Genomic DNA, 18,773 nt, shown 5'->3' with positions numbered 1-18,773 from the left:
CGGGAGAATTTTCTGGCTCTGACTAAGGCACTCATTCAGCATTGTTCCTGCTGACAGATGCAGGAGGTCCCGCTCCGGCCCCAGCCGCGCGAGACTGACTCAGATCCTCGTCATCCATCTCTTTCAGACCTTCCCCTGTCACTTCGGGATGGCAGGGGCCCTCTCGGCGGCAGATAAAACCGCAGCAAACACTGCACCAACACTCAGCGCCTCTCCATCCACCGCCTCCACCCCGACCCAAAACCCCCCTCATTTACCCGATACAAAGCCCTTCCGCTGACGCGTTGCCCCCACCTTTGACCAGCTCTCCCCACAGAGCCCAGACCCCGCGCCCAGAGCAGCAGGGGACAATTTGCCCATTTTTCAGGCTGCCCTGGCTCACCCCGGGCTCCTTGCCGGGTGCGGGACGCCCAGGATGGCTCCGGAGCCGCCCTGACACTCGCACCATCCCGGGAGCAGGAAGCTTCAGCCATTTCCTGCAGGCACCGCTTTGCCCTTCCAATATCTGAGCCTCTGCAAACTGTTTGAGAAGCAAGCCTGGCAGCTGGGGCTGTGAAAGCCGAGGAGGGGCTCTTCTAGGGAAAATGTGTGCAACCCATCCAGTCCCCACTTCCCCAGAGCAGCAACAGCAGGCAATAAGAGAGAGAAACCGATTTTGCACGTCTAAAAACGAGACGGCCTCAGTCTGCTCGCTGTTCTAGCGACCACCCCGCAACCCGCTCGAGAGGCTGAGATAAGCCCAGAGCGAGTCCTCCTGCTCCCCCAGGCAGAGGGGAGGCCAAACGCCCGAGCCCCAGAGCTCTGCAGAGCGGTTTTGGGGCACAGCTGGACGCCTGCACTGCTCCCATCGCCTCCCTGTGCTCCTTCCCCAGGTGACACGCGGGGGCACCGCCTTGCTACTGGGGGACAAAGGGTCCCAGGGTCCACGCAGAGGCGTCTGATTCACCGAGCTCGTCCTTTGCAAGGCTTTTTCTGCCCAGGAAACGAAGCCACGGAGCAGACAGGAAATCCCAGAGCTCCTTCGGGGCCGGGCAGGAACCCTTCACCTCCCAACCTCGGGGCGCGCGCTCCCGAGCTGTAAGTGAACTTCTGTGTCCTACACGAAGTAGGGCAGGGAGGACGGTGTCCCGGAGGGATGGCAGGAGGGACAGCAGCGTTACGGCAGGATCTCAGATTTCATCCCACTCCCCCACAAAACGATCCCTGGAGACAGCAGGAGCCACGCAGGGCACCGGCACCACCATGACCACATCCCAGCCAGGTGCCCCCAGCCCCTCACAGGTGTCCTCTCGTCTTCTCCAAGGCCACAAGAAAGGGGACCTCGGGGGTGGCACGACCCCAAGGAAGGGCTCAGCAGCCAGTGAACTCAGCCTCCCACTTCCCCCCCCATTTATCAGCGCGTTGGGCTGCAGGAGGAAGTGAGTTCAGCCAGAGTTTGTCTAAACAATTGCGTTTTATCAGAAAAGCTGCTCACATCTACTCCTTTTTTCCCAGGACAAATCTGGACAACTCCAAGGTAATCGCCATTCTCCTTCCTATCTGCACAAGATGGAAACACGAGGACACGAGGCAAAGAGCATCCCAAAGTCCCCGCCTGTGCCTGCTCCACCCCTCCCAGCGTCAGCAGTCTCCATCGCCCATAAATCAGGAGGCAGCATCCCTCCCTCCCTCCCTCCCTGCCCATTCACACACGTCCAGAGGTTACCTTCCCAATCCCTTTTTCCTCTCCGAACTACGTCCTTCTCCTGCTGTGGGTTTGCAGCCTTTTGGGTGCCCTCGGGTTCCCTTTCCAAGCTTCTCGCTGCAAGTTTGAGAGTTCACCGCGCTCTCCTTCCCTCCGCTGCAGACCTTGGTGAACCACGTGCCTCCAGAGCACCGGAGGAAACCAGCCCGGGGCTCTGGGGTCACGCAGGGTGCGCTGCCGCCCCCAAACCCCGTGCCCTCACCCCCCCAGCACTGCACATCACACCCACTGCCCTTCTCCCTTTGTGTGTGGCCGGCCACCACGGCTGGGCTGCGTACTGCACGACCCATAAATGACTTCACTGCAGCCCTGAACAGACCCTTGTCATCTAACCACCCAAGAAAATCCAAGAGAAAAAAGGAAAACAGATCACTAAACACATGGGCTTCTGGAGACCACCCGCTGATTTTCAAATTTAGAAGAAAGCAGACAGAAGAGCGGAGCAGCCTGGAGAGGGCTTGATGCAGAAACAGGCAGACATCCTCCCTCTCCTCCGGGCCGGCTGCAGGACCTCTCCCGGATGGAGGAAGGAGTCCATGCAAGGATCAAACCCCAGGCCTCTTGCCACGTCCACCAGCTCATTATTAGGAAAGAAGAAGCTGGAACGGGTAAAGGGCAGAGGGATTCACCCGAGGTGATGAGTGAGTGAATGGCAAGAGCAGCTCCTGGCCAGACTCTCCTGCCACCCAACCTTGAGCCATCTTCTCAATGTTTTCCAGGCTCCCAGTCCCTGAATTTATTTCCGCTACGGATGGCAGTGAACTTCCAAAACACATTGCACATGCAATGGAGCACAGCACCCTCCGTGCCGTAACGGCAGGAGCTGCACAGTCCTAGCTTCAAAGGCTGTAACCGGGGACCCATCCTGCACTTCCACGTACCAGCACAGAAGGCTTCAGAGGACACCAGCACTTCGGTGCATTAGTAAAAAGCAGCACGGCCTCCTGGATCAGAGAGAACGCCACGCAGAGTAAACAAAAACTCCCTCCAGAGCCAAAACATGCAAGGGAAGCAAGCAGGCTGGGTCCCAGCCCAAGCTGGGTGGGCAGTACCCGCGGTCCCCTCCAGAGCTACCCATCACACATGAAATACACCCAGCTGCATTTGTGCTGGAGTTAAAAGGAGTAAAAAAAGCCCCACAATTTAAGAGAAGTGAGCTATCGTACAGTTATGACTGGGAAAGCTCCTTAAAGACCTTACGTATCGTTAACTTTCATCACTGCCCTCTCCTAGGCACCATTTGGGATTCCCATCTAACCTTCGTTGGCTGAGAGCTCCCCAAACTGAGCTTTAATTTGAGAGAGGGGAGGAACGTGCGTCCTGCTCCACGCGCAGCAAGAGAGGAGGGAAGGGGAGAAGGCAGAGCCATCATAAAACCTTAAAGTACTGTCGATAAGCATCAAAAACAGTCTGATCCGTGAACCTAAGTAAATGATAGTCCACCGGCTGGCAGAAAAACCGACACAAGGGGAGCAGCTTTGCAAGAGGGCCATGAAGCACTGTGGATAACCAGGGACTACCGGCTCGCACAGGTCTGTCCTGCTGCAGCATCCTTCTCCACCCCTGTCTCTGGAAATAACAGCCAAGGGGAAAATGTGTCTTGCCAAAATGGATGCGTCTCCAGCTGAAGTGAGCGCACAGGGTCTCTCTCTTCACACTCAGCAGAGAAAAAGAAGCCTTTTGGAGACACAATTCACACCAGCACCAGATGGACATGCAGGTGGTTAGCTCAAGCACAGACCTCTCCGCTGAGATGGGGCGAACGCAGCACAGCACACACAGATGGAGCCACCGGGACCCTTCCCTGCACAGGTCTCTCTTGCTCACAAAGAGGTAAAAGGAGGCAGGTGCTCGGCTCCCACTAAATATTTCCATGCCCCCTGTATACGATAGCCAGGGGCCGTGCTGGAGGTGCACCACGGAGCCCCTGCAGCTCCAGACCTCACAAGGGCCGGGGCTGCCAGGACCCCCCAGCTCGCACACAGCCTGGACACGGTCTCTGGGGCTGACAAGCTAGAACATAAATCAAAAGTTATGCTCATTTTTGCTAAAGCATCAACAATCTTTGGAGTTCAAGATGTTGAAAGATGCTTTTAGTCATTTATAATCCCCATTAAACAAATTGCCTTTGCTATGCAAAGACCAACCCGCTACTTCTACAGAAGAAACTGCAGGCAATACAAACCAAGGAGGAGCCAAGCGAGTGGAAAACCCCATGTCACCACTGCTGAGCTGGCACAGTGACCTTACATAGTTTGTTAAAATTATGTGCTTTTCATAAATTCATAAACATATGCAGACTTCTGCTGTTTGTACAACGCTTTGGAGCAGTCCCTTCGGTCCGGCTCTGTCTCTCCGTATGTCCTCTGCTGCCTTCATGCCAAGACAAGAAGAAGCAATCGAGGAGGGAAATATTTGTGTGATCCTACAGAAATCCAGGTCGCTTCCACTCTGAGAGCCATCCAGAAGCCCAATGAAACAAAAGCCCCAAACTGACCTAACCCGAAGGAAAGCAGCCCTCTCCCCAAGCCCCCTGCACAAGCTGCAGCAGCCGCACGAGCAGCTGGGAGGCGAGCACAGGCTGCCATCCAAGCGGAGCTGCTTCTTCCATTTATAGCCACGCTCCCCTCGCCTCCACTGCAACATCTTGGACAACACAACAGCGTCTGTGGGGCTGTTTGTTTGCTGGAGGAGCAAGGAACACAACTGGCCAGCTGTCAAGTTATCTTCTTTGGTCACAACAACGTTTGATCTTCCCCAAACAAGTTTATCTCTGAACCATCTCGATGCAGTTCCTCAGGCCCTCTATCAGTTTATGGCGTTGGCACCGTACCCAGCCTGTGGTGTCCTCTCAGCTGCTGGCCAACAGAAACATCTCAGGCAGGGACAGAGCTCTAGAAATAGTTCACAAGAAAACTATTTCTTCGCTGCAGAAGGTTCATCACCACTGCCATCACTTCCCTCCCCTGGCCAAGACACGAAATGAGGGGCCGGGCCTTACTGCAAGAGATCAAAGCAAACTCTTTGTTTTTATCTCGGTCAAGATAACGGGTTTTATTTGCCTTATCAGCCTGCAGGATGATTAACCTAAATGTGAGAAAGCTTCAAGATGCCAGAGGAGCTCAAGGGTGGGGAGCATGTCCCAGAGCACAACTGCCGCAGGCTTCAGACGTGCCGACACCACGGGGCACACAGAGCGCGTCCTCGCCCCGGCCTGCATGCGACGCCCGCCTCCCCCGGCCATGGCTGCAGGTCCCGTGGCCTTCGGCGTCGCTCCCACACCAGCAAATCCAGCAGCAGGCCGCAGTGCTCACCCACGGGCTTGGGTGCAGCTCAGGAAGGGCCCTGCAGCCACACAAGGCTCCAAGTCCACCATGAGGAGCCCCACGGGACCCCACAGGCCTGCGGGGCCCACACTCCGGCCTGGTGCCCCGATGTACCGCCGGTCACCTTCTGCCTGTACCGGGAGGTTTTGACCTCTGCATGAACACACTCAGCCTTACACGCTCCCTGCAGGTTTCTGGGAGCACATGTGTCGATGCACAACCTCGTCCTTGGTGCTCAATCCTGTCCCCGGCCCCAAACCAGACGTGGAAGAGCCCTGCCAGGTCACTGCGCAGGGCCACGAGCACCCCGCGGCTCAGCACCCACGGCTTCGTCCCGTTCCCCTCTCAGACAGGGCAGGGCAGGGGGAGCTGTCACTTCTCCGATGGGAACCTACTGCTTCACATAACGAATCCGGCTGCTGAGATCACTGCTTTGACTACAGGCCCTCGGGGACCTGCAGTGGGGCAGATGAACTCTCCGTTTGTGTTTGTCTCCGAAGCACAGCCCGCGTCTCCTGTGGGTCTGGCACGGCGCAGGAGGCAGCAGCAGCAGCTTGGGGACTGCCCTGGCTCCCCCACACATCACCCTGAAGGCGTCCAGAGGAAACACAGCTATGGGCACACAAATGCACACACTCACCCCGATGACCACAGCTGGACACGACGGCAGCCCACGCATTGCGAGTTTGGGAGCAGTGCTCACGGTGGGCGAGGATGCGCAGCAGAGCGCCGGCACATCCACATCCCCTGGCCCCTTTCCTGCCCCAAATACACCCCCAAAACGAGCTGAGCTATTCCCTGCAGAGACAAGGGGAAGAGAGCACGGCGGGAAGGAGCAATCAGAAAGCTGCCAGGCCCCCGCTGCCCTCCCCGCGCAGACACACGGCCGTGCACGTGGCCTCGCGTGGCTGCCGGGGCAGGCAGCGTCCCCGCGAGGGGACACGAGCATCTCCCCCGCACGCAGGCTCCTCGCACGCCTTCCTTCCAAGTGGCTGGCGCGGCAGGGCTCCGTTTTTCCAGATTATCTCATTTTTGGCGCCTGCCCTGAGCACGCGGATTTGGGACTCTCTGCGTTTCTCATCCAGCCTCTCCGTTTGGGATCTCGGGCTGGAGGCGCTTTCCTGTTAAAAATAATAAGAGAAAAAAAAAAAGAAAAAAAAAAGGCTACCCGTAACGTAGCCCAAATGTGTCAGCTGGTTTTAAGGAAACGTTTCCCTACAGCTTTAATCTCTTTGTACAGTTACATTGCTGTGCAGCTCAGGGAGCTGGAAATGATTACTCACTGTTTATGCACACAGGCCTGGCCTCTTTATTGTGGGCAGAGCCATGCTCGTAGTCTCTGGATCTCTCTAAACCCTGCTCCAGCCCCGCTCTCATCCCTACAGAAGGGCACCAAAGGAAAGGTGCCCGAGGCTCTGCTCCGAGCTGGTGGCTCAATGCTCGCTGCAGGGCCAAGGCGACGGGTCCCCAGTTTTTGGCTACATCCTCCCCCAGGAGAGCTGCGGATCGCAAAGCCCTCTCTCCCTCTCTGCTCGCTCTCACGGAGCCTCCAAGTGAAAAACAGCAAGTTCTGAAGACAAGGCTTGCCATAGGGGTCCAGGGCTGGAAAAAAGAGTGGAAAAGTTGAGCTGCTTCATTCTTCTGAAGTTGTCATGCTTTTTCTGCGGAAGAAGAGGAGCAGGGACCTCGCTGCTGTTTCAGAGACCCTGGCACCAAGGTGGCTGTCCCAAGGGGACCAGGGGGCAGCAGTGGGACAAGGCTCCAAAAAAGCTGGAACCTCAGGCACTTTGCAGCCAGTTTTACCCACGGACCACCACGGATCAGCGCAGAGACGTGCTTTGTCCAGACCGACGGCTCCGACACGGCCACTGCAGAGGACGGTCGGGCTCCTGTTTTGGGTGAAGGTTCCCATTATTCACCACATTTACCTCGATTCACCGACCCAAGCTGCGGTGCCTCCCTGGGAGGATGGACCCTGGGGAGAACCACCACGGCCTTCCTGGTGTGCAGGAGCAGGGAGAGGGGCAAGGGGAGGCACTGGCAGCGAAGCCACGGCCAGAGACAAAAAGGATCAAATCAAATCATCAGGTCAAAGCGTCTTCTATTTCTCATCTAGGATCACTTCTCATCTGTCACCTGAGATCCCACAGCCAGCCTCAACCCCAAATGTAAACAGGTCCAGATCTGGGGGAAGCACAGACAGAGGATAAAGCTGACATGAAAAACATTAACCTTGCTGGGACCAACGATACCTTCTCCTCCCAGCCATCACCAGCTTGCAGGACACAAAGAACAGCGAATGAGACGTCCTCCTGGATGAGTAACCCACTACAGTGATGCTTCACAAGCCTGCAAATAACAATCCCAAACCTGTGAATCTTCAACATGCCTCTGAAAATGTGTTTCTAAGCCTGGCATTTACCCAACCTCTGGCACCCTGGCCAGGATTTCCAGGTCCCCTTCCCGAGGGATGGGCTGTGCTGGGCAGCGCCCCACTCGGGCACGTGGCAACCGAACAGGGGGCCCCTCACCTGGTGCCCCCCCCAAGGAGGGACGCGGCTCTGGACAGCTCTGCAGTCCCCCCCCCGAGCACAGGCACGGCTCTGCATGCCCGCCTGAGTAGGCTGGAGGGAGCACACGTACCCGGGCACAGAGTTATGGGGTTATTTTTAGAGCTCCCGCAATCCCCAGCTCAGTGATGGGAGGCACCGGTGGAAGGGGGCACAGGCAGGAGGATGCTCATCCGCAGGATGAGCCTGTCCTGCATCCAGCGGGGGGAGCCCCCAAAGCACCCCTTTGGTGAAGGGCTGGCAGGTGCCACTGGATGCAGTACTGCTGTCTGGGCTCCGCAGGGATCCCCCTGTCGCTCCTGCCCGCTCATGGTCTCAGTTCCTGGGTCCTGGAGATGGCACCAGGAGGATTTCTGGCGCGGCAGCGAGTGCAGCTCCTGCCTGCCGCAGCACCAGGGGTGAGGCAGCACGTACGCGCTTCACCCAGACAGCGAAAGCATCGCCACCACCCAGCTCTGAGCACGGGGAAGGTCCCATAACGGAGAGCCCTCGGGGAAGCCGGGTGCCTCCAGCTGGAGTGAGGTCACGCTCAGTGTCCTGGGGCTCCGCAAGAAGCATTGGAAAGGCTGGGTGGAGGCACCCACCCCGCAACAAAGTGCGGGCATTTCCAAGCACCAAAACCCAAAGGAAGCGCCCGCCCCTGGCACCGCCCCGCAGCCCGCAGTTCTGGGAGCAGCACTTCCCAGCACCATTTTTAATTGCTCGCGCCTCTCTCTCCCCTTGGCATGTTCTCCCCTTGCGTTTGCCCAGTGCAAAACCTTGCCCCAGCTCCTCTGACCCTCTCTGAGCACAGCAATCCCCGTCACCTCCTCGCCCAGCGCGTCCTAGCCACTCTTGTGGCCTGTGGCCCCGTCACCAACCGCTCAGACCCAACACTAAGCCCTGCAGGGAAGCAGGCATTGCTCCTCGGGGCGTGCAGCAGAGCGTGAGGAGGAGGCAGGGGGGGCAAGCAGAGGTGGGGAGCAGTATTTCGTGTTCCTGTGCCCCACCGAGGCCCCACCTGCGCTGCTACCCCCTTGAGAACCGCTGCTCCCCAGCGGTCTCAGCCCCCCACCTCAACGAGGCTCAGCTCTGATTGCTGCTTGCCTCTGTGGTTTGTTCCGAACCCCTCTGGCGATGGCCCTTCTCCTCCAGCTGCCCTCTTCCCACACAACGGGCTCTCCCGCATACCTCCAGCGCAGGCAGCAGGGCTGGGACAAGGGGTTCAGCACGAGGGAGCGCAGCTGAGCACCAGCAGCCGGGGGCTGCGTGTCCCGGCACGGGGCTGGGGGCTGCTCACGGCACCCCCAGCTCAGCTGCCAGCGCGAGGGAGCCGCAAGGCGAGCAGTCCCGGGGCGTCTGTGCCACGCGAGCATCCCTCGGGTGCCCCACACCGAGAGGGAGCAGGGCTGCACGCCCCTGCACCCACCCGCGGGGCACCCCCAGGGTGCAGCCCCCCAAATTCCTGTGTCAGCAGCAGGCAGAGATGCCGCCCCCTGCCCAGCATCACCCCCGGGTGGGCGAGGGGCAGGGGCTCCAGGCTGCGTGCTCGTGCTGACCGGGGGGAGAAGCAGCCAGAGCCCTTCCCGCTCCTGCAGCTTTGCTTCTGGCTCTTCTCGGCCGTATTTAGCCTGAAAGCCCCTTTTGTGGCAGTGCCAGGCTGTCCTGCCCTGTAAGGCAGACCCCAGACAGCTGGGCTCTTTGGTAAAACTCATCCCCAGCAGCTGCCCCGGGTTTCTGGAGTCCTTTTTGATGCAAAGAGCCCTCCCTTTCCCCCCTGGGCAGCTGGGGGATTCGGCAGCTGAGATGGTCTCCTGCTCTTAAAGCGCCCAACTGTCTGCAGTCCAGAGCCCGGGGAGCTCCCCGCAGCCCAAACCCAGCAGGATGAGGCCAAGCGCAGGGAAAAAAACGGGTCCTGGGCATCATCCACACCGGTGCTGGGGACAGAGCGCCTGGCGGGGCGGCCCAGGCTGAGCCACCACTTAAGTCACGCTCAGACCTCAGCTGGAGCCCGAGGGACGCCGCCTTCAGTGCCCAACAGAGGCTGAGCGGAAAACAAGACGCAGCCAACGTGAGGCAGGGCTCGCGGGTCACAGTGGCTCTGGTCCGTGCTGTTATCAGGCTTTTGGCTCCAGCGGCCAGGAGAACAAAACACCCTGCCCCCTGCTAACCAGGAGGCTGTTTCTGCCCCACAACCCCAGCAACAAGATGAACCAAAACCATCCCAGCAACACCCCCGCAACCTCCTCGTTCCCCGCCCCACCAGAGGCTGCTCTGGGCGCTGCGCGGGCGCTGGGTCTGCAGGCACAGCTCGAGCTGGCCCCAGCGCCCTTTTCTGCAAGCGGCGCGCCTTTGGCACTCTCCCATTTTATTTCTTCGGGGCTCGATAGCGTCTCTTATTCCAACTGACAGCTCTTTCAGCCCGAATAAAACCAAGCGTAACGGCCGTGTAGTTAGACACGCGTGAGCCCAGAGCCGAGCCCAGCCCCGAAAGCCATCGCTGCCTGGGCTGGAGGAGCAGCCGTCAGCAGCGCTCCGGGCTCAGCACCCTGCACAGACGTTTAACCCGCGGCGAGGAGCGAAGGCAGCCGCGAGCCAGCCTCCCACCCCCGTCCGCAGCTGTACTCACCCTCTTCTCTCTTCGGTGGGCTCTCGACCAGCGCTGGCTGCGGTTTTGGCTCTGCCTGGGGCGGCTGCGGGGCCGGGGCAGGCTCCAACCCCTCGGCCTGCCGCGCCGGCGGGGCTGGCAGCTCGGCAGCCTTGGCTACCTGAATTTCCACTCGCTTGGTGGCCACGTCGGGCAGGGCAGCGTTGGCCATCTCGGCTCGGCGCTGGGGCATCTCGGGGATCTTTGAGGCCGGCGCCTCCGCCCTGCGGAGCCCTGGCTCCTGGGGCTTGCCGAGCGTGATCTCAGTCCTCCGCGGGGTGGGCTCCGGGGGTTTGTGCCCCAGCACATCTGCTCGTTTGAGGCCAAACCTCGACAAGCCCGAGGTGGAGTTCTCCACCTGCTTGGATGAGATGTCAATGGAGATTTCTGTTCTTCTGGACACCGGCTCGGGCAGTTTGGGTCCGGAGAGCTCCACTCTCCTCAGAGAGGGCTTGGGGGATCGCTGGCCCGTGGGGTCTGCATGCCTGGCAGGCGGCTCCGAATTCCTCGCACCCAGTTCCTGAAACTTCTGCGTGGAGCTGGACACCGTGGACCTGAGGAGGGGGTTCGGGGTCCGTCTTTGTGGGGTGGAGGAATTTGAAGACTGATCTACCTCCTCGACCTCAAAAGATCTTTTCAGAGCTGAAAGACATTAACGGGAATGCAAAATTTAGTTACCGGCCATCTATGCATCTCAAGGGACACTTACAGGAACCGTCTGAGACTCGTGGCCCTGTTGCTGCTCCTCCCTGGTGCCACGCGAGGATTCACGGCCCCACTGACTGCCTCTGGGGACTGAGGGCCAGGCTCTGCCTCTTCAGAGGAGCTACAAACCCAGAGGCAAAGCTGGAACTTGGACCAGGAAATTCAACCCCAGAAGCGTAACCCGGAGTGCCAGCCTCCCCTACACCGCCCCCCAGCCCACCCGACCCCGCTCCCCATCACGGCACAGCCCAGGGCTCAGCGGCCCCGCTCCGAGCGCTTTCCTTTGCCTCTCGCGTCCAGAGGATGCGCAGATAAACACCGGCTTCCCGGTGACCGCTGCCAGCAAAATCCTCGTCCGGAACGTGAAAACAATCTCTGAAGAGCCCTGAACCCAAATAACGCGGCAACAAAAACAAAGGTGGCAGTCACAGGAGCGCGTATCCTTAAAAACAACCCCGGAGTCCATCTCAGCCAAAGGCTGCAGTGCTTTAAAAACAACAGCAGGAGACCCCCAGTGCAAGGAAGGGGCAAACCAGGAAGGGCTGGGGACATCCTAAAATCTAAACAGCATCACCCCCGTTATACCAACGGGGAAATTAAGGGGCAGAGAGAGAGAGAGAGATGCAACACCAGTTAGCAGTGAGTTTCAAGAGAGGATTTCCCACTTAACGCTTCCAGAGGCAGCAGAGCCCCACTTTCAGCACCAGGCAGGCTCTGGCACCGCTCCCGCCACCACCCGAGCCACGTGCTGCCCTAAGGTGGACGCCCAGGTCGGCAGCAGGTGGCACAGACACCCACACACGTCCCGGCCGTCCGGCTCCACCTGGCGCACGGGTCCCCACAGGCTGCCAAAGACTGAAAACCTCAAAACCCCCAAAGCCGGGAACCTTTCTAAGGAAACCTGACGGTGCCGGACCTTCAGCTCGCTGGCTCTGAGCTGCAGAGGGGACAGAGAGCACCACCAAAGGAAGCCCCCACCTGCAGGCTGATGCTCCCCTCCTCGATCCGAGGCAAGGTCGGGCTGGGCCGTGCAAGGCTGAGCAGCCCGGGCAGCCTGACGCACACCTCAGTGACGATTCCCTGCATCCTTTAAACCAACAGAGCAACACCAGCAAGAAATCGCCTTTAAAATCCGCCCTGAGATCCCACGGGATGCCGGGGATGGGGGAGAGCCTTGCTCACGGCTTTCCCTCACCCCTTGCCATCCTGCCACCCCCGGTCCCCCCTTCTCCGGCAGCTCAGGAGGAGTTGCAGCGCCCCGGACACGTCGCACGCCGGGGAGCAGCCCCGGGCTCGGCCATGGGAGGCAGCTGCCGCGGCTGCCGGCTGCAAGCAGGGGCAGGGAAGCGGCCACGTGGCAGCCGCTCGGCTCCGCTCCGCCAGCAGATCGCAATCGCAGCTGCTGACACGCACGGCTTTGGGCTGTCTTCCCTTTTCAGGGGGAATACCCGCAGAACTATTAAATACGAACGCTGGCTGGGAGCAGGAGCCCCCCCAGGACGCTCTGTGTGAGTGACCCTGCAAAAGCGGCTGCTGGGAGCCCTCCGTGCCCAGGAACCAGCCCAAAGGGACATACGGACGTGGGCATGGACACACACCTCTGTGTCCCCACCGCAGCCTAAAATCCCACATGGGAAACGCTGAGGAGCAACAGCGTGCACGGGACGGGCTCCTGCCAGGGGCAGGACACGCAGAGAGGCCGCCCGAGCCTGGAGACCCTGCGGTGCCGCTCGGGCACGGCATCCGAGCTGCTCGTTTGTGCCCCCCCAGTAGCACAGTAACGACGGGAGGGGCCCCGGGGGGCCAACTAGCAGCGACAAACCCTGCACCTCAAAACACCCAGGGGCAGGAGGAGCAGGGGGCAGGAAGCAAACCGGAGGACGGGGAATGGTCCTGCCCCACGGAGAGGGGATGTTACCCGCGGCACAGCCAGAGCCACGCGGGGGCTGCCACCTGCGGGGCCACCGCACCTGCGGGGAGGAAATCGAGAAGCTGGCAAGGAAACCGTTTTCCTCCATTTTATCTGCTCTGTTTTCTGAATCCCCTACAAGGCTGCACACATCAGGCACTGCAGAGCTGCGTCCAACCCGCGGTTATCAGCCCCCAAGAGCAAGCGACCGATTTAAAGCAGCCCCAGCCGGAGAGCTGCTCTGACGGGTCCGAAGCTCTCCAAAACCGAGCGGGAGCGCAGACTTCACCACTCCCACTCCCCATCGTGCCCCTAATCACATTTTAGCCACCTGCCCCGAACCCCCAAGTTTCAAACGCCGCAGATCGAGCCCCGGCTGCACTTTGCAGGCAGCAAGGGGAGCAGCAGGGACATCCTGAGAGCAGCCCCTCCTGTCCCCAGGCAGAGCCACACGGGGAAGGGGACATCGGCAGAGGACATGGCCACGTGGCACCGGTTCCCTCAGGTTTCGCATCACGGTTTTGTCCGCTTCAGGCTTTTAAAACCTGCTCGTCATTCCCCCTGCCAGCCAACTCCGTCGCGTTTTATTCCTCTCCACAAAGCAGCCTAGTGACAGACGTGTCTGGGGCAGCAGACGTCTGAAGCAAATGCTCTCAAGGAACCCGATAGCGAAGGAAACGCTGGCGAGTCTCTCCCCTTTGTGAACGTCCCTCTGGAAATTTCTCTGCACCACGCGGCCCGGGGATTTCTTCCTGAGCTGGCGGCGAGTTTTGGATACGAAGAGCCCCGCTGACCTCCGGGGTTTGCGGTGTGAGCCACCCATCATCCCAGCTCCCTTCAGCCCCCATGGGATTTGCCAGCGTGGAAAGGAACGAGGGCAGCAGTGACCTGGCGGGGAGGAACGCGGTGGCAGCGCAGGAGCCGCTGCCTGCAGCCCTTTCTGCTGACCTCAAACCTCTCCAAGCGCCCTAAGGCCGGGGCAAACCCGCACCCGCAGCACGGCCCCTGGAGCGCAGCCACCCCCTGCCCTTATCTCAGGGCTGGCCTGGGTACAACACCCAGCAATGGCTTTTCTCCAGGTCTTTCTGGGCCCCGCCGCAAAATAATGAGGAAAAGGTCAAAGCCCAGACACAAAGGGGGTTCCCGAAGTCTAAGGAAGAGCTGCAAAGCTGTGATTAGGGGCACAGAGGACTGGAACCATCCAAATACCGCTTCCCATGCCCACGCTGCGCCCCGGAGCAGCAGCGAGGGGGTCCCGAGGGGGGTCCTCAGGGATGCCACCGCCGGTGACACCGGTCCCCAGCCCGGCCGGAGCTCCCCTGCGCAGCATCGCCTCGCTCCTGCTCCTCGCGCAGAAAAGAGAAAGAGCTTGGGAAGCAAAACAACGGCCAAAAAAATAAATATAAAAAAAAAAAAGAGAGAAAAGCTTAAAAATAGCCTGTCCTGTCCAGAGCCAAGAAAGGAAAGCAAACAGCCTCTGCTCCGCAGGACCCTCCCCCGGCTTCCTGCGGGGAAGCTGGCGTATTAATTAAAACAACAGGAGCCCGAGGCCGGCTCCGCATGGTGCTGGGGCCCCGCTGGCAGCCGTGGGCAGTGCCCGGGGTCCCCGCAGGCTCCAGGGCCACGTCCCTGACGGAGGACTCCAGGGAGCGGGACGGCCCTGCTGCGGGGTTATATCCCCACCGTGACGTTCTCCTGGGGCTGTTTGGTGTTAGCAGGGCTTCCCCTGCCCCACCGGCAGCATCCCTCCCGCTGGCTGGTGGTGGAGGCGCGGAGCATTGCCCTTCCTCCTCTTCCTCTCGAGGTGCCTGCGCCGCGGGGCGTGAGCGCCAAGCGGGGTTGTCATTTGCACGCGTTTCCTTTTAACCGATTCCAACCCAATTCCGGCAGCCACTGCCTCAATCCGTGCCACGGGAAGGCAGTGGCTCCCGTCCCACAGCACAACAAGCTGGAAATCCCCTAAAGCGAGGTTCCCAAGTGCTCCCTTTCGGTGCCAACCCAACCCGGGCAGCACGACCCCTGTGCCTGGGCTGCGGATCGCTCGCTCGGCCCCTTCCCGAACCCCTGGAGGCAGGGACAGCCGGGCAGCCCCCGCACTAATCCTGGCACGTGGGGCTCGGCGCAGCAGCACCTGCTGCCCTGCCGCCTGCACACAACCGCAGCTCCTGCGAGCCCCCGGCCTCGACCCCCCAGCTTGGCAGCCCCGCTGGACTAAATGCCAGCGCGCGCGGGGGCCGTCGCTGCTCTGCGAAGTAATTTTATCCTCCGAAAATGTTTTGACACATGGAAGAAAGCAAATCCGTACTTCAAGTTTCACGATTTCTTCCTGCTGCCGATGCTTTCCCCCTGCTTAAAGCCCCGTTCTGGAATCACCGCTTCCCTCCCGCGCCCCTCCTGGCACGGCCGCGTCCCGTCCCGGTGCCCCCGTCCCCTCTGCCCTGCCTCTGCCACCCAGGGGGCTCGAGCCAAGCGGCTGCAATGCCCCTGGGCTGCTCCCTGGCAGCCTGGCGCTGGGGACAAGACACGCACGCCTTCATCCCGGGCTCGAGCACCGCCAGAGAAGCAGTGAAGCGCTCGTGTCCCCGTCCGCTGTGTGCTGGGGATGCTTGCAGAGCATGGCTGCTGCGCCCTCCCGGTCGCACCACGGTCAGGTCCCGGCAGCGGTTAAAGCTGCTCCTCGGGGGATCCTGCAAACTGGCGAGGGGGCGGAGGTCTGGTTCAGACCCCAGAAGCACGTACGACAACAGCCAAGAGTTTCCAGAGAAGCCACAGGCAAGTGGCAGGGCTGGGGGTCGCGTCTCATTGCTCCCCTCCAGGTTGGGGGTCACATCTCATCGCTCCCCTCCCTGCAGGAGGGTCCCCCACCACGTCCCAAGCTCTGGGATCGAGGCAAAGGCGCCCGGGGGACACGAAGGGCTCGGTGGCTCCTGCCCCAGGGCTCCGAGCATCCCTGCGGGTGCTGGGAACCGGGGGCGACGCGGCTCGTCCTGCCCCGGGCAGCACGTGGGAAGGGGCCGTCAGCAGAGCGACATCTGCTCCTTCTTTCTTTCCTTTTCCTTTTAAACAGAATACCCCAAGTAACAGTCGAGGGGATGCTTTACGCAAGGAAACCTCTATGCACAGAGCTCTGGAGGAGACCAAAATAAACAGAGAGGGATGCTGGCTCCTCCCGGACCTGCGCTAGCTGCTTTGCAACTTGAGCCCCGGGCTCTGCCGCGGTGCTGAGCTGCTTCCCATTAAACATCCTCTGCCCCTCACATGGTTTCTGTAACCCAGGGGTTACATTTGCTTGCTTGCTTAAGCACTGAAAGCTTTCCTTGCGCTTTCAGACACATAAGAGCCTTATGGGAATAGGCCAGCCAGTCGCCCCGGTGTTTCACACGATACAATGGGCTCGTTTCAGAGCGCTGACTTTCTCTAAACTGCTACCAGATGGCGACCTCCTGTTCCCGGGGAGGAAAAAGGGGGAGGCAGCGGCCGCAGGTGTCCTCTTTCAGCAGGCCCCCCCAGACCCCATGCCAGTAACTGTTCGTGGCCATCCCAGCTGCCCGGAGCCCCGTCCCCCGGCAGCAGGAAGCTCCCTGCCTCCACTGGCCCCGCTGGCATCCTCCCCGTGGCACCGTGGGGACACCCGGCTTTGGTTTTTAGCGCTGCTTACCCAAAACCACTGCCCGGGATGCCGACAGGGAGCTACCAGCACCCACAGCATCCAGGACGCCTTCAGGAGCGAGACGCTTCGGCTACGGGAACGAGCACGATGCTCTGCATGCACCCACAGGCCACGTGTACGGCGTGCACGAGCCCCAAAGCTCCTGCAGCGGGGCACGCGTCCACCCCTCCTCGCGGCAGGGGGCTCCCGGCAGTGCCAGGACCCAGCTGGGACGGGCAAGTCCCGAGAGCCGGCAGCCTGCGGAGCCCCCGTGCCAGCGCTGCCCTCCCAAGGGCTTCACGAGCTTCAAGACTCGCAGCTCCGAAGCAGCACAAGAGGTTCGGGTCCCCCTCTTACCTCTGGGGAAACAAAGGCGAGAAGCTTCAGCGACTTTCCCAAAGCTGCCGGTCATTTGGGGTAAGGCGGGGGAGAGGTCAGGATTGCTGGGTCCTGCCCTGGGCTTGCACCGAGAGGTTTTGTGCCTTTTTTTTTGCCATAAAAACAGGTTTGCTGCCACAAACACACCTATATAATCGTGATCTGCTGCCGTGAATGGTTTATGCGAACACAAACCGTTCCTTTGACTTCAAAACCAGCGTTAATGAGAAGTTTCCACAGATTTCACGGCCTGACACAGGAAGACATCAGCGGCGACGCGCTGTCACCATGCAGTGCTTTGTAAACCGTGCAAACCGTAACAAGAACTGAATTAGGGAGGAAATTTGGGGATAAATGCAAGTTCAGAGCTCTGCCGCTAACCAAAGCCTTTCGAGCAGCATTTCGCTCCTGTTCAGCAAATTACAAAGACAGCCTCAGAGAGCGAGGCAGCAGACCCAGCCATTTATCAGCACGCAAGAGCAAAGTTGGAACTAAGAATAGAAAAAAAAATAATAATCCACACTCAGATTAAGTCAAAATCCCAGATTTCCAGTCCCTATAAGGGAGCTCTAGAAAGGTTTTAGCTTCGATTCTCCGTTGCACTCTGTTTTAAATAACCACTAACCCTCAGCAAAATGCTTCCAGATCTGACCAGCTATTTGACTTCCCTTATGAAATGAATGTTTCGGCTTCGCGCAGACAACCCCGCGCAGAACAGGGCACCCAGCCCCACAGATCGCATTACTGGCTCTCCGCACAGCTTTTGCCTCCGGTCCGTGCTCCAGTTTCCTTTCAGGAGGGGAGAGGGAAGAGGGAAATAAATCCTCCCTGCCTCCCAGGGGACTGCGGCTTTGGTTTGATCCGCCGGGATTTCTAAAATGCTTTGCAGTTATTGCCCAGGGGGCCAAATCGTGATGCAGACAGTCCTGCAGCCCCCAGACCACCGCCAGCTTCGGCGCTGGCTTGCAGGGCACCAACGCTGCGAAGGGTTAAGAGCAAGCAGGGCCCCGCACAGCTGCCTTGAGGAAGCCAAAAGCACTGAGCGGCGTCAGAGGCTCTGCCAGACGCGGCTGGGGATGAGTCACGGCCCCGGCCAGGCACACAGAGGGGACATCAGGAGTGACTCAGGTGGGCAACGAGCCTCGGGGACAGGGCGCCAGGTGATTAAACTGATTAAATCATTAGGTGATTAAATCTCAGCTTGATAACGTGCTCCGGCGGGCGGAGTTGCAACACGCTGGTTAAAATGCTACAGAAAAGGATAAATCAGCACAAACGGTTAGAGGAGGGGGGCACCTCCACCAGGGGTGACCGCAGACACAGCTCCCTTCCTGCTGACCCCAAGGAACCAACCTGCGAGCGCAGGTACCCCAAATACCGACCCACGGCAGCTTCGCCCAAATAACACCAAAGAACTCCCCAGCGTTGGTGCTGCCGACACCAAGACCACCCCCGGGTGCCGGCCGTTGTCTGCAGGGCCACCCGAGGAGCAGCAGCACCTCGTGGAGATGTCCCCAGGCCAACGTGACCTTAACTCGGGTGCCACCACCAGGGCCTCTGTCGCAGCGCTGGGGGACGCAGGGGACAGGCGGCACTGCCACCAGACCAGCCGCGAGCCGGCCCGGAGGGACCCGTGGTCCCCGCTCCGAGGCGTCCCCAGGAGCCCCGAGGGCTGAGCGCCGTCCAACAGCCTCGCAGAAGCGATCACGGTAAAAGGCTGAGTCACAGCGTCGGGAGCTGAGAGCTCTCCTTCATCGGGGGGCAGCTTTTTGGAACGAGCCAAGGACAACGAGGCACACGGTCAGCGCCCGAGGGTGCCCCTTTGGGGCAGGGAGGGCTCAGCGGCACAGCGGGTGGGTGCCGTGC

At 60.1% G+C, this 18,773-nt stretch overlaps 1 protein-coding gene across 7 annotated transcripts in view; it reads right to left on the bottom strand.

Moving 5' to 3' along the window:
- The window catches only part of SEPTIN9 (septin 9), a 129,622-nt gene that overhangs the window by 39,743 nt on the left and 71,106 nt on the right, over nt 1-18,773 (bottom strand). For all 7 annotated transcript variants that reach the window (XM_048075920.2, XM_048075923.2, XM_066980049.1 and 4 more), the window contains one exon: nt 10,249-10,908. In XM_048075920.2, coding sequence (XP_047931877.1) covers nt 10,249-10,908 — 660 coding nt within the window. The remainder of the gene's footprint in view (nt 1-10,248; nt 10,909-18,773) is intronic.

Source organism: Anser cygnoides, chromosome 19 (genome assembly GCF_040182565.1).
Source record: "Anser cygnoides isolate HZ-2024a breed goose chromosome 19, Taihu_goose_T2T_genome, whole genome shotgun sequence".
NCBI lineage: Eukaryota > Metazoa > Chordata > Aves > Anseriformes > Anatidae > Anser > Anser cygnoides.
The sequence above is the reverse complement of the archived record's forward strand: the minus strand, read 5'-3'. Positions and strand labels throughout refer to the sequence as shown.